A 15357-nucleotide genomic window follows, 5' to 3' on the forward strand; every position below is an offset into this window, starting at 1 on the left:
GGCAACGGAAAGTTAGTATTTTAACTTCAAGGGTTTTCTTAGCTTAAGCCCTAGATGTGTTGTTTTGCTCTATGTGAATTATACATGCCATATTGAAATTTTCAGGGAGATCCTATTGCAAATAACCTGAAAGCCATGGAAGTTTATTCTTTGAATTTCCAACAGAATAAATACTGTCACATTTCTGGCCTTGCTCAAAAGTTTAAAGAGTTACTAGCAATATGTACTTTTGCTTTAAATACCAATCTCCTTAGTAAACATGGCTGAATTTTGCAATTAAAGATGGCAATGTCTTTGGTGCAGTTTTTATCTTAAGAGTGTACCAGCAGTGGACACAGAGTTTTGGCACAGGGCTTCTTGAAATAAGAATACAAGAATGAAACAAAATAGTTCCTCAGTCCGAAGCTGACAGCCAATAAAGAGACCTAGGGAGAAATCACAACGTTCAGATTTCTATGTACTTCAGGAGAGCTGCATGCTGGGCAGAGACCGGCAGGAAAGGCAGGAGGCAGGTAGGGCAAAGGGGAGGCAAGGGACGGTGTCTTCGGAGTCCCTCCCTCAGACCCCGGGTGCAGAGTGGCTGCCGGGGCGCCGGGCGCATCCGCCCCAGCCCCCCCGGGGCCAGCCCGGTTCTCGCCGTTATGCGGCTTCTGCCTCAGCCGGGAGGAGGCGGCGGCGGGGCCCGGGGGATTCCCCCCACCCCCGATGCCGCCCCACTGCCCGCCCCCGGTGCGGCAGGCCTCGCACCCTCCCCTTCCTCCCCCCCGCCCGGCACGGGACCCTTTAAGAGGAGGGGGCAGCGGCTGGAGGGCTTGGCCAGGGGACGGGGCCGCTCCTGCGAGGGTTCTGGTGTTGGGTCTACCGTCAAAAAAAAAAAAAAAGAAAACCAACAAAAAAAGGTGGGGGGGAGGGAAAAATTAAAAAGGGCCAAAGAAAGAGCAAAAAGAAGGGGAAAGAAAAAAGGGAAGTGAGGAAGGAGATGAAGGGAAAAAAATAATAGAAGAAGGAAACTTGTGCCAAGTGGGAGAGAGCGGGATGGTACGCCGCGGCTGGCTTTGCCTGCTGCCGGGCTCCCTCCTCCTGCTGGCCACAGCGCGCCAGAGCCGCGGCCTCGCCGCCTGCCCGCTCCGAGGAAAGGTAAGAGCTGGCGCGGCGGGGCTCTGCCGCTCGCCGCATTCCACCGGCCTGCGGAGCCGGCAGCGGGAGGGCTGCCTGTGTGTCTGGGGGGGAGTCCGGACCTGGAGCGGGGCGCACGGCGGTCTCTTTCCTTCGGGGAGCGGCTCTACCCGGTGTGCGGCGGGAGCGGGACGGGACAGGACGGCTGCTGTCTCGGGGCCGGGCACCAGGTGGGGCGATCACCGGTGGGTCCTGACAGACGGGGGAGACCCTGGGGTGACCCCCAGCGAAACCCTTTGCTTCGCCGTGCGGGACGAGCTATGCCGCTCGCAGCGGCACGGGCTCTTCTGAAGTGACTTGCTGCCAGCATCCCTCGCTGGAGGTAGGGCAAGGCTATACCTCCTTGCCTTGCTGCTGAACGCCGGCGTGATGCAGCAGGTTCGGACCAACAAATGGTCGTGCCCCTGAAGTGGAAGGACAGTTCCAAGATGTGTTAGGTTTCGCTCGTCCTCTAACTTGAGCAGCCTAACTGTACTAACCAGGAGCAGCATGGGCTGGCCTGGCTCTGAAGGGTGACAAGCACAGCAGGGGGTCCCCATTGCAGGCTAGGAGTGATGTTCTGGCCAGTGTGGAGCTTGCGAGTAAGGTGTCATTTCCATTAAAAATCAGATATTGGTTAAAAACCAGTTCTAGTTGAAGTTTCAGAAGAATTTACTTTGTTCTGGTGCATTCTGTTAGAGCTAACATACCATGTGTGCAGTCCGTTGGCATCTGCTTGAACCTGGGAGCAGCGTGACCAGATGTGCTGTGCACCTGAGAGGCTCCTGGGACATAGGTCTAACCATTTATGTTCACCTGCTGCCCCAGGCAGGGTTACCTCCTCCAGCACATCTGTTAAGAAGTGCAAACCTGCTGCACTGGGAAGATGCCAAAGCACAGTAGCCTCACTGCAGGGTAGGTGTGAGAAAGCTTTGCAACTATGAAGAAGGTCTCTTCTGTGACATTTCTCTCATCTGCACATGCATCTTCTGGCCTAGGGACCTTGCTGCCTCCAGCCGAGCATGCTGCTCTCCATGCAGAAGGCTGAGTTATCTCTCAGAATTTAGGGCACTGCCAATTCAACCTTATGCCAAGCTACGTATGTGCCTCAGTGGAGGTGTCTGCCTCAGCTTGGGTTAGACAGAGTTTAACTCTGCTGTGGGGGATGGTGCCCTATCAGTTTGCTTCTACCTGGAACCAGTCTGTGAACTGACTTTATAGGTGGCCAGCTGTCACACTGCCATAAAGCCGGGTCAAGTCTCTGGAGTGAGTGCACTCTTCCCCTTGAGGGCATGAAGTGTGAAAGGTGTGGGCTGGTGCAAATCAATTGCAAGGAGCTAGTGAGATCAAGATGGAAGGGAACAGCCCCTTACAGCCTGAGCAGCAGAGGTCCTTGCAGAAATGGGTAGTTCACCAATTTGGTGGGACACACAGGGAGTTTCCCTCGAAGAGCCTTTGACTGGACTTCTGCCAGTTACCAGCAAATCTGGAGGTGAAATGTGTTAATGGTATCTCATTATCTGCTGATTACTCTGTAGTTAGAATGGGAGACCACCTGTAGTTCTGGTATTGGCAGGCTGTTTCCTAGGATCATTAGGGCGGTGGTGGTAAGCCGTAGAGGAATGGAAATGGTCTGCCTTATCTGCCTTATTTGCAAAGATGTTGGGTGCATCCTTATTAATATTTACATCAACCTCTTGGGAAAAATATTCCTTCTTGTCCCTGCATCATCAGGGAAGGATTTTTGTTGTTTTTTATCTTAATTCTTTATGGTATCTCTTATGTCTCTAGATTACTTTTCTTCTTTTTGTCAGGTTGCCTAAAGCTTCTGTCCTGAGAGAAATACGTGTATCAGTGCCTGCGAGAGAGAAGCTGCTATTTTAAGGAATGAACATACAGTACTTCAGAGGGCTTTCTCATCATCACTCCAAATTATAGTTAAAGCTGCAACCAATAATATGTCCCTCATTTTTTTTTTTTAATAGATATCTAGGAAGAAAGGAAGGCTTTAAAAACAGTTAATCTAAAATAAAGCATCCTTTGGGTTATATTCCATTTACTAAGTAATGTGGTCTGGTGATGCTGTCATTTTGTTTAACGTTCAAGTGTACTGGTAAATTTAAAGCCAGCATCCAGGGATTCACAGCTGAATGTTTGTGTTTGTATCTGGTTAGTGTTTTATGATGCATTGTTTCTGATAGGGGGGCCAATCAACTTAAATAGCTAGTTTTCCCCATATATGCACTTTGGCAAAGCAAGTGATTTGTCTACTCCAAACCATTGCTTTTTAGTTAAAGGCTTTATTTTTATTTTTTCCTTCTGGCAAATGGAGACTGAATGCATGTTCTTTTGATAGCTGTAGCCAGTGCAGTATTTATCTCCAGGCCAGTTCTGCTTAGAGTCTTAAGCTGAGTTTGAGAATGCCAGTAATGCAAGTGGGCAAAAGCTCAAGAGAATGATTATTTAAAATGTGCCTAGCATTTCTGTGTGCATTACAGTAGATGCATGAGGCACTCTACGTGGCAAGTGAAGGCACAATCTTTGCCTGAATTAGGTATAAATGAACATGACAAGATACAATGCCAGGATAGATAAGGAGGGAGAAAGCTATATAGGGAAGGTTATAGGGCTGTGTGCTTGGCTGAAACACTGCATGCCATGTGCTCTGCTTCTGTAGCAAGCAAAAAAAAAAAAAAAAAAAAGGAAAAATCAGGATAATATTGCAGATTGAGAAATAATCCAGTCCTGATCTGGTATGAGGTGTGGGTCTGAGTGGTGAGTATGAAGGCTAGGGGTCCTGAAAGACACTGAAGCCATAGAGGGCACCCGCTTGTACATTGCGTTACATACTTTGTGCTGGACAATGTATATGGTCTACATAGATGAGACTGACAGAAGACAGGAGGAAGCAGAAGTGATGTAGAAGGAAGCTGACCAGGTTTAGGTTTCCCATGTCTGAAGTTCACATCCAGTAGCTCAGGTTTTGGACAGCAGTTTTCCTTCTTCTCTGAGACTCTGTTCCCAATATCACCACAACCTACCTTCATCGATTTGTTTTTAAACTTCCATGCTTTTCTTCTAGATGGTCAGAGCACTGCCACTCGTTGCATTCTTTGTTCCTTCTGTTTTTTGCTGCAATATTTTCTGTATGTTTACTATAATTTTACTCTTGACAGTCAGTATGTCATTTGGCCCAATTTGAGCTTGTTTCTTGGAAGAAAGATGGTGCTTTTTCTGATCCTATTTGGCAACACTCTTCCAGCAGAATCATTACTGCCTCACATGAAATGAGGCATGATATCTGACAAATGCAGTGGTATTTGTGTATTTGAAGACTACAAGTTGCATCCTATGGCTGGATCTATAAATCTTGCTGGAAAACCAATCTGCTACGGGTAGTTAAATGAACAGAAACTGAGGGTCGTGGGGTTGATGGTTTTTTTTTTTTTTTGTTTCTTTGCTTATTTGGTTTATTTTATTTTATTTTTTAATAAATCTATTGGAAAGATAATGAAACTACCCTTCAGTTAGAGCCTGTGTTTTGGTGAAGTAGATAGAAGGAAGGCAGAAGGTCGTGGGAGTTTCTAGTGCCACCAGTGCCATCAGGTACGTGATTAGAGAGCAGGTGTTAGGATATGAGCTCTGGTTTCAGCTACTGATCTGCAATACATCACTTTACTCTCCAGGTCTTCAGGACTTTTTTGGTCTTGTCAAGACCCTTCCTCAACTCCCGAGGAAAAACCCTTGATGTGCATCATGCTTTTTGATGATTCTGGCAGTGCCTGACACTATTGTCCTATCATTTTGGAAAAGCATTGTATAGTCTTTTTTGTCCCCATTCCATCTCCTGGCAGGCAGTGGTGTTTCGGTTGGGGAGGGAGGCTTCCCAGTCTCACAGTAGGGAGTAAATCCTCATGGGTCCCGGCACATTGTTTCTGTAACAGTGTCAGGCTGAGAAGCTTCTTTTCCTTCTCCCTCATTTCCCTGCTGGCTGAGGCAAAGCCTTTCTCCTTTTTTATTCCAAACACTTTTTTTGGCTGGGCTGATACCCTAATCAGTTCACAGCCAGCTCTTTGTCACTTGGGGTGATGAAGCTGGGGAGAAGCACTGTGCCACAGTGCTGAGCATCCAGAAGTACCTTGATCTGGCACTGTGTAGTGGGAGGTTAAACTTGAGGCACAAAGGAGGTCTGGTACGGCTAGCATGACATGGCCCGGGGTCTTGGTATGGCCAGCAGACTGGGAGATTTGTGTTCTCTTGCATGACCGCCACTCTTCCTGAAGCTGCCCCTCCATTTTTTTCCCATTGCTGCTAGTTTTATCCATCATGAGTAATGCAGTGAGTATCGCCTGTAAATGACCTGTAAACAATGGAGACAGAAATATTAATCTTGATATAAGTGTGTATATATATATATATATATATATATATATATATATGAGCACCTGACTTTTTGTTGTTACGCTGCTGAAAGTGAAATTCCTGGAGCAATACAACCCAGCTCTCTTAAGCCTCCAGACATCACTTTGGCTGTAATTTACATTAGTTTTAAAGCACCCCTTCCTGGTGGAAGAAAAATTAGGTTGTAGCACCTTTATCTACTGCATGCTCTTGGGGAAGTGAGGTGAGAGAGGTGCTGCTAGCGGTAGCATGTATTGCAGACCTGAACAAGCCTCAGCACTGCTCCTGTGCTATCTCACACCTAGAACATTGTTTAACAGATTCCCTTTTATGGTTTGGGGGAGAAATTATAGCCTTGGTTTTCTCTCTCTGAAGCTGCAGTGAAACATATGTGAGCGCCAGGAGGTGACAAGAGACAAGACAGTGCCAGAAGGTACAGCAGGGGAAGAACAGAACTGCTCAGGCACACCAAGGACTTTGCCTCATCCCTTCTTACACAAAGCAGTAGCAGGCTGTTTACAGGGGTCTGGCATGGAGGTAAAGCAGTGTTGGAACTCCAGTTTCTGCCTCTTGGGGGAAAAGGGGATGTCAAAGGAGTGTGAGGCACTAGCATGTCCCAGACAGCTGTAAATGGTGGTAAACTGAGGCCTGTTGTCTGATCCCCTCATGCTGGCTGCAAGTAATTCTGAGAAGGGAGGTCTGAATGGCTCTTGGGGTGGGTTGCCAAGTTCATTACGGCTCCTGTTGGTGTGGAAGCATCAGCAAGAGTGCTCAGCTGCTCTGTTTTGTAAGGTCTCAGTCTCCAGGACTGTGTGAGAAGTTTTGCTAGGTCTCATCCTGCTTCCCCTGCCTGTGCTGCAGGCTCTTTAAAGGGAGACTTTATTTACTTTGTGCCTGGTGTGATTTTCTCAGTGGTACCACTAATAGCTGGCAGTATTACTCTGCTTTCAGTATCCAATTGTGAAAGCTGAGGGAATTTAAAAAGCAAGTAAAAAGTAAGGGTACAATGCCAAGAGCCTTACTAACTTGCCTGTGTGCAGCAGTCAGGAACCGTGCTGATGATCTAGTACCATTCATCTGGTCTTGAGCCTTCTGGCTAGGTTTATTCAGGAACTGAATTGAAGTTTTAAGCTGGCTGGTGACTGCTTGTTGCTTACAAATCCTTGCAGTTGTGGTTTTGTTGTACACTGCCTCATACATGATCAGACTTGTGCAAAGTGAAGGCATGCTGACCTCTCGACCTAGTGCCTGTCCCAGGTGTCTTGTCTTTTTGCTTGCTTATGGATATCAAGTGGCACTTCTGCTCCTTCCTCCTGGAAGCTGGCTGACCACTACTTCATTTCTTACCAGACAGTGTGTCTCCATTTTATCCTTCTGACTAATGACAGGAGTGAGCCCTGTCGCCTTTCCCTCTTTGTGTATTCATTTCCAGTGCTCTTGCTGAGTCTGTGTCAGATTCATACTCATCTTTTGCCCTGTTTTTTTTAACCTTTGGGTGCTGCATCATGTTTGTTCTCCCTTCTTCCCATGGTCTTCAGGAGAGTTTTTATGGTCTGTTCTTCAGAAGTGCATTCCAGGGCTGTCCTATAGGATACAGAGAGGTAGCGTGGTGTTATCAAGGCCTGAAGTATCCGTCAGGCACTCAATGCATCTGAAGAGCCCTTTAGAGTATACTTGGTTTGTTGGTCTGTGCTGGTAAGCTGGACTTGTGGTAGCACTTTGCTGAAGTGCTGCCTGATCTTGGCCTGGGTTTGATGTAGAGAGCTGCTGGAGGAGGCTGTCTGGGATGAGCCATTGCAGAGCAGTCTTTCAAGATTAACCTTTCTGACCCTGGGTCTTTAGTATCAGAAATTTATAGGCAGTGTGCTTCCAATAAATTCCTCCAAGCAGCCTGTTCTGCATTTGGCAGTTGGGCAGGCCTCTTGGATCAGCACGCATGCATGCTTAGCCTCAAAGCTGAGGTTAGAGTTATCTTCTGGCTAAAGGCTGACCAGATGTTTTGAGTGCATCAGGAAGCCTGTCCTCTTACTTAGACATGCAAAGGCTACCCTTTCCTACCTGTGCAGACAGAACGGTTTGTGTTCATCACGCCAGTGAGGACCATGGCACCAGAGGGGTGCATGCTGTAGGTGACACAGGTCATGCCTGCTGCTGGTTTAAAATGACTTGGCAGGATGCAAGCAGGATCCATTTTGCCCTGTCTGCCCTCCTGCCATGTGGGATTGCTTAGGGTTTCACCACAGCCCTGTACTCTGGTGATCCTGGGGATGTTGTGAGGCACATTTTGCAGTGGAATAAACTTGAGGTCTAATTCTGACTTTGTGATGGTTGTGGTTTTTGAAACATTTAAAAAGCTAATTTAAAGAAAGAAGCTTTTTCGTCCTCTGTGTTTGTAAGAGTATGCCCTGAAACCACAGGCTGTGTTTGGCCTGTTAGAATTTTTGCCCTTATTTTCCGAGGTATTGCATGCGCTTCTCTGCTCCTTAAAAAAGTGGAGAACTGCTGTGATGGGTCTTGACTGTCTGCCTGTCTGCCGTGTGCTACATCCCTGTACAACTGTATTTCTGCTCCAGCAAGTCTGCCTGCCAGCTGTGCTTTGTGTTACTCATTTGTTTGGTTTCATTCTCAGAGTGGAAAGTTCTGACATGCTGTAGCACCCTCTGACTAAGTGTCACAGCCATTTCTTTGATTAAAGGTGCTTGCTATGCTGAGATGAGAGGCATCAAGGCAAAGGTAATTGAAACCCTGCTGTCCTGCTCTGCTTCAGCAATGTGATAGCAGCTTCTGATGTCAATAAACGGTGGAAGTTTGATAAGCCTCCTGCCTGGAGCATGGCCTACTTGGGCTGTGCTCTGCTGCTGATTTTGGCAGATACTCAGGTGATGAGCTGTGGCGGTGTTGCTGTTGAGAAGACCCAGTGTTACCTTTCAGGAGGAGAAAGCCAAGGTTAGCCTTATTGTGTTTTTAATTGATAAAAACTGAATTTTGACCTCAGGGAAAAGGGTGGTCAAAGAGAACACTGTGTGAGCAAAAGCACATCAGGAAAAGTCCATGCTGGCAAGCTGCTGAGCCAGGTGACGTGTTGGCTTGGCAACATGTTTTTTGTAAGGCCTGTACTGCAGTGGTCCTGTATAAACATTTGTACTCAGCTGTGTCTCTCTCTCCCCTAGCAAAGTGAGCTGAATTCCTTCTTGTGGACCATCAAGAGAGATCCCCCATCTTACTTCTTTGGCACCATCCATGTGCCATACACACGTGTCTGGGATTTCATCCCAGAGAACTCCAAGAAGGCCTTCCAGCAGAGCCACATTGTGTACTTCGAGCTGGACCTCACCGACCCCTACACCATCTCAGCTCTCACCAGCTGCCAGCTCCTGCCGCAGGGGGAGAACCTCCAGGACGTGTTGCCCCGTGATATCTACCGCCGGCTCAAGCGGCACTTGGAGTATGTCAAGCTCATGATGCCGTCCTGGATGACCCCAGACCAGCGGGGCAAAGGACTGTACGCAGATTACCTCTTCAACGCCATTGCTGGCAACTGGGAGCGGAAAAGGCCAGTGTGGGTGATGCTGATGGTGAACTCTCTAACGGAGGTGGACATCAAGTCACGAGGTGTGCCTGTCCTGGATCTGTACCTGGCCCAGGAAGCAGAGCGGTTGAGGAAGCAGACGGGTGCTGTGGAGAGAGTGGAGGAGCAGTGCCACCCTCTCAATGGGCTGAACTTCTCTCAGGTGAGAGGGAGTGGTGTGCAGGGTGCCAGCCTGGATGCTTGGGTAGATGTCACAGTAGCAAGAGTACAGGCTGGGGCATGTGGTAAGTGTGCTCTACCCAGACACTCGTGTTTGCTCCATGCAACCTATGCCTTTGCCTGTGCCCTCAGGACAGTTTCCTAGGTGTAGGAGCTAAGGGCATGTCCTAAGTTCATTTAGACCTGACCTGGGGAGACCCCTGTCCTCTTCCTTAGCAAGATCCATCCTAAGAGGCACTGAACCTTTGCATATCTGCTCCCTGACCCTGGCTCAGATGCCCTGTAGGAGCCTAGGGCAGGTTGGGCCTCTGTGTCTAAACTGACTTCTGTAATAGCTAGGTAAGAATAATAGCTAAGTAAGGTGTGACCACCTGTGGGAAGCAGGGTCACAGTGGAGTACAAAAAGCTGAGAAGTAAGCACTGGGGACATCCTCTGCACTGGGAAAAGTGGGGTTTTGTTTTGGTGTTTGCTTTTTTGTTGTTTTTGGTGTTGTTTGGAGGGGGTGTTTTGGTTTTGTTTCTTTGAAGTCAGGGTGTTTTTTTTTAGGGGAGTGGGTTTTTTGTGGTTTTGGTTGTTTGGTGGTGTTGTTTTTTCTTTGTGTGTGGTTTTTTGTTTGTTTGTTTGTTTGTGGTTTTTGGGGGTGGGAGAAGGGTTTTGTTTTGGTTTGGTTTGGGGTTTTTTTCTGTTTTCTTTCCTTTGAGACCAGGCGAGGGTCAGCACAGCTTCCTGCGGGGATCTCCACAGGCTAGTGCAGTCCCTTTTGCAAGTGCCTTTGTGTTTGCAGCCAAATGGAGTTTAGCACCATCGTTCATGCAGTGTCACACCAGGCAAGTAGAACAGTCTATGTGTTGTCCACGTGTTGGATGGGGCGGTCCTCTCTGAACTAAATACACCAGAGAGAAGCATCTGTTGCTGTGTCTGTCTGTCTGGTGGGACCACAACCAGGCACAAGGCTGTTCTCTGGCCTGGGGTATCTCTTCTGCAGGCAGGTTCTAGTCTGGCGAGAGGAAGTGGTGTTTGCTTAGGAATAGGTGAGACCTACTACTGCAGCATGGCTTGCTATCCAAAGGTAGGAGAAACTTTGATTATGGGGCATGGGAGTTCCAGCTGATGCCTGAACCTTTCCTCTGCATCCTGAAGCAGGGCCTGTACCTTAGCGCAGTTTCCCGTGCTAGAAGGGAAGGGGTGGAAGAGGCAGAAGTGGACGTGCAGCCCAGCAAGAGCAGGGACAGTAGTTCAGAGCAGATGTCAGAAGTGCTTCCACCCCAGCCCAGTCTTGGTGGAGGAACATACTGCAGGGAATAGAACAGCAGTCCTTAAATGCAGGAAGTGCATCTGCAGTCCTCTCTTCCCTTCTTTGGAGATGGGCAGCTTTATTCACATCTCCACTCTTTCGCAGAACTGTGCTTTTAAGTCTTTGTGCTGTTGCTGCTTGCTCACAGCCACCCTAGGAATGAGTTGGGATGTCTCATCTCTTCTATCTCTTATCTGGTTGAAATGTTATTAACATTATTGCATGTATTTTTTCTTCTGCTGACCCTACTCTTCTGGTTTAGTACAATAGAAACCAGAGGATAAAGGAGGGTTTGGATGTGCTTTCTCCACTGTAAGCAAGTGGTAAGGAGGCTGAGAAATACAGGTTGCAACTATGTCCCTGTTAAGTTGATGCAGCTGTTGACACTTACTTTAGGCCTTCACAGGTCTTTCTTCAAAGAGGTGCTGTGGCTGTGCTGTTTTGCTGTTGGAATAAATACCTGCAAATGAGCCAGGAAGCTGTAAGGAGTGGGGGACACAGAGCTGTAACATCCAGAGTTGCCCAGCCTTATGGTACTTGTGAGAGGCCAGCTGAAGTTGTCGCGGTACCCAGAACTGCAGGAAAAACTTTGCCCTGGTCAGAAAAATCAGTCTGTGATTACCCCAAGGTAGGTGGAGATGCGCAAGTGCATCATGCGAAGTGCAGCTCCTCCTGCACGTGCTCATTTTTAGGGGATGGAGCACTGCGCCTTCTGGGAATAAATCTAGACCTGCTACTGCACCACAGATTTCACGCCCTCCCTACTAGATTTCCAACAAATGCAGCTTGAGGAAAGGGAGAACCAGAGGCAGATAATTTTTTTATTTCTAAGCCAGTTTCATGATTGGTTCAGAACCTGACTTGTAAACCCTCATGGTTGACAATTCTGTAGATCTTTGATTGCAGAGCCTTCTTCTCAGTTTGCTTAGGCAGTTAATAATGTGTTTAATATAAACCAAAGACACTGAAATAGTATCTTTGAAAATTATTTCCTTTGGTATTGTGCTGCTACCTGGGAACCCCCAGTATCAGACCACTTTTGTGTTTGCCTTTCAAGTGGATGAACACACAGGGATAGCTTACAAACTTCTGCTGGGGAAAATCAGGATGCAAAACCATAAGGAATGGTATAATCCTGTGCAAGAAATGGTTTGTGGTTGGGTTTACTTTTCCTTTTTTCCTTTTTTTTTTTTTTTTTTTTTTTCCAGCAGAGTCAGAGGGATGTTTTACTTGGCAGAGAAGCAAGTTTCTGCATAAGGTTTGCACTTTCTTTCATCTATGACATAGTTGAACTACCTGGTGAGGACTCCTAGGTCACTAACAAGCAATATGTTATTATTGGAAAGGTTCCACTCTTAATCCATACTATAGGGTAATGCCTGGTTGGTGTGGGTCTGTTATTGCAGGTCAGTCTAGAACTTCATAATCGATTGTGTCCATGGGGTTGCACAGTGCTCAGTAGCTGTGAAGTGTGAACAAACCCAAGCTAGAGAAGTCATTTTTCTTGCAAGGGGAGAGAGGAAAAATTAAATAAACACCCCCCCCCACACACACATACACTGCCTATATGGTGGTGTTCTTTGGCCGTTATTTGTTCCAGTTTCCTTTTTTTAATCTTTTATGACTCTCTTACTTCACCTGCCAAACCTCTTTGTTCTTGCTGGGCTCAAGCTGGCTATCTGCATAGACAGGCCGTTAAAGTATAATGTCTATACGGTGTACACAACCTGTGAAATGCTTTAATGCCTCCTCAATCACCCTCTCTTGTTCCAAGATCTATGCAGCTTTAGGGAGTATGGAAAGATTATGTTGTCTGAATGCCAAGGCCATGGTGTTGATTTTCCTGTTTCATGCTGTTTCTATCCTAGTTTGCCTTAAAGACTTCTTTCCCCCACCCCACCTTCTTTGATGCCTCTCATTGCAATGCCCTAAAAGGATGCAGACCTCATTCCTAGCATCATCTGGGCTTCCAGCAGATAAAAAGCTTTGTAGCTATACAGTATCTGCTGCTTTGGACTTCCAACACTGGGGTCAGTCCCTCGGACCTCCCAGCTGTTCCTTTCAAGTTGCGCATGTGCTTACATGCCTGCTGGATTGGAGGCACTAGTGCTCCAGCCTAAAGCCTGTGCAACTTTCCTGTTGGCTCCAGCTGTAATGTCACAAACATCAGTTTGGTATTGGCTCAGAAAATGAGCTAGCCTTGGCCAGTACTGTGCCATTTGCTTGTAAACAAGCTGTGCTTGATAGATGACTCTACCTGTTAGTTTTGGGGGTTTTTTGAGAATTGTTTCCCTAGTGGCTTTCCTGCATCTAGACCTTTCCACAACTCTGTTCCTGCTTGAGTATCTGAATACATGGCTGCATCCTCAAAAGAAGTCTTCAAAGCTGCTTGGGTGATGAGCAGGGAGCCACTAAAGGCAGACTGCTCCTGAAATTCTGGCTCTGGCTCTGGGACTGGGCACTTGAAAGTTTTGTCTTTTGCATTTTTCAGCCACTTCCTCATACTGTAAGTTACAGATAGAAAATAAAGCAAGGGCTTCTAGGATTGCTCATTTTTCATGAATTAGGACATTAATTGTTCATGTTTCTACTCAAAGAGCAACCTCTGCAAGCAACAAAGCACTGAGGGATTCCTACTTTCTCTAAAGGGTTTGTTCCCAGCACTTCCAAGTTCTGGACCACTGACACGACTGGACTCCTGCTTATCAAATACAACCATCCTGATGTAAAAGCAACATCATTTTTCTTGCCCACTTCAGTGGAAAGGCCACCCTAGATAGCCCCTGATATAAACCCGTTATTTAGAAGCAGCCCACATCTGTGGGGAAAGTAGAAAGCCAAGACACCACTGCTATATTATATGTGGAGGGAAGAGTTGGTTGGTTTGTTTTTCACCTTCTAAGGAGAACAGAAACAGCAGTGATGGCTTGAAATTAGGCCCACAGGATACGGTATGAAATTGGAGAGAATTGTGCTACTCCGCTCATTTGAAACAAAGGGCTTTTTCTCGTACATTGAGGTGATCAGTTACGTTTCTCTTTAATTTTTGGGTTGATGAGGTCAGATTTGGCCGTGTTTGCATTCACAAAATCCCAGTTCAGGTTCACCTTTGACAATAGCAGTAACAGAGAACCTCGGAGGAAAAAAAGCAAGGAGAGGAACAGGGTGTGCACTCTGCAAGGAGCAGTTCAGATCCAAACCTGGAGCAAAGCAAACAGCAGTTGCTTGATAAAAGAACTGACAGAGGAGCAGAGCACTTAACTGCTGAACAAGTTGTTCGGGACACTAATTGTGGTGGATGGGACACTACTTGCGGTAACCTGATTGCATCTTCTGCCCTGAGGGTGTAACTTCAAGATGTATGTGTCAGTAACAGCCCTTCCTCCTCAGATGATGGTAACATCAGGGTTTTCTGCACATGAACTGAAACAACTGAATTGATCCTATTTGTGTCTTTGGCTGCTGTAGTCTGTGAACCAAGTTTTCAGTTTGTATGTAGACATACCTGCAGCATCGGTGTCTAGACATCAGGGACAGAGAATGTGCTGGCTGGTGGGAATCAAAGTAGTTAAGGCTTCACATTTCTACTGTCATAATTAGAGTTTAATTAGGATCTTATTAAGGACCAGGGGAGTTCAGTGTACTTCCCTTGGTGAGAGTAAAATGGGGATTCTGATCTGCTGTCTTTTCATTCAGAGAGGTGGAGACTGTTTCAAACAGCCTGGGCTCTGCAGTAGGGCTTTGAAATTCCAAACCACAGATTTTGCTGTGACAGCAGTTTGCATTGGTCATGTGCCATTGTAAGCTCCTTGCATTTGCAGTCTTCACTCTTATCAGCTAGGTGGATTTTTCCACTAAAAATGCCTTTTGCCTAGAACATATTAGAAGATGTCACGTAGTAAACATGACTGTTTCTCCTTGCAGATCCCACAGATGGCCCCTTGCCTGTGGCTAGCTCCCGGTGTTACAGTGTGAGCATGCCAATATACCTTCCTCTTTTCCCAGTTAATGGGGGTTGGGTGATGAGTTGTGTACACTGCTCTGAGAGTGCTCCCGACTGAATTGCCCCACTATCGTCTGGCAAGTCAACACTAGGCTGGTGGGTTGTTGGCAGTGCCAAGTGTCTTTCCATGACAACTCAAGTCCTTTGGCTTTGGGGAAGAGTACTGCTGCTGCAGAAGAGCACTGCCCTGTCATCAGCCTCAGGGGTCCTAGGCATCGGAGGCTGCTCAAAGGCGAAGGAGGAAGCTCTGGGCTGGATGCTTTTTGGAGCAACTCAACCAACAGTAAGAAGGATGGAGCAGGGAGGAGATGTGGGCTTGTGTTGTTCAGCTGGTCAGGAAGTTGGGTGCCTCTATGCTAAGCTTTGTTCTGCACATTCTCAGGTCATGTGCAGACTGACAGTGATCGGCCAGGGTGGCTTGATGCTGTGTCTTTGATGCCTGATCCTAAGGGTTCACCACTTACTGGCCATTAAAGACCACTGAGCCGTAAGTGTGGGGCTGTAGTTGCCAGTTTTTCCCTAACACAGCAATGTTGCAACCTGACTAGACAGCCTAAGGGCCCATGCCTGCCGAGCTGTAGAAAACAACTTCCTTTCTGATCTAAGAACTGGACTGCAGTGCCGTCACCGTCCCATCCAGCAGCTGTAGGGCTGTTCCTTTATGGACCAGACTGGATTGCCAGTTCTGTGGCAATTGGCTCCTGCATCTGAGTGACAGAGTTCCTGTCTTGTGGCAGTGTTCCTGAATACTAATT

General features: G+C 47.2%; 1 protein-coding gene across 3 annotated transcripts in view; it reads left to right on the plus strand.

The window, feature by feature from the left end:
• The first annotated feature begins 1014 nt into the window (after nucleotides 1–1014).
• TRABD2A (TraB domain containing 2A) overlaps nucleotides 1015–15357 on the plus strand; it is an 85821-nt gene continuing 71478 nt past the window's right edge. For all 3 annotated transcript variants that reach the window (XM_061364982.1, XM_061364983.1, XM_061364984.1), the window contains exons 1-2: nucleotides 1015–1137; nucleotides 8727–9287. In XM_061364982.1, coding sequence (XP_061220966.1) covers nucleotides 1036–1137; nucleotides 8727–9287 — 663 coding nt within the window. In that variant the 5' untranslated portion in view covers nucleotides 1015–1035. The remainder of the gene's footprint in view (nucleotides 1138–8726; nucleotides 9288–15357) is intronic.

The sequence above is a fragment of the Neopsephotus bourkii genome, unplaced genomic scaffold (assembly GCF_033783945.1).
Source record: "Neopsephotus bourkii isolate Nb327-2 ecotype Australia unplaced genomic scaffold, CSIRO-AGI_Nbou_v1 NB_1261, whole genome shotgun sequence".
NCBI classification, from domain to species: domain Eukaryota; kingdom Metazoa; phylum Chordata; class Aves; order Psittaciformes; family Psittacidae; genus Neopsephotus; species Neopsephotus bourkii.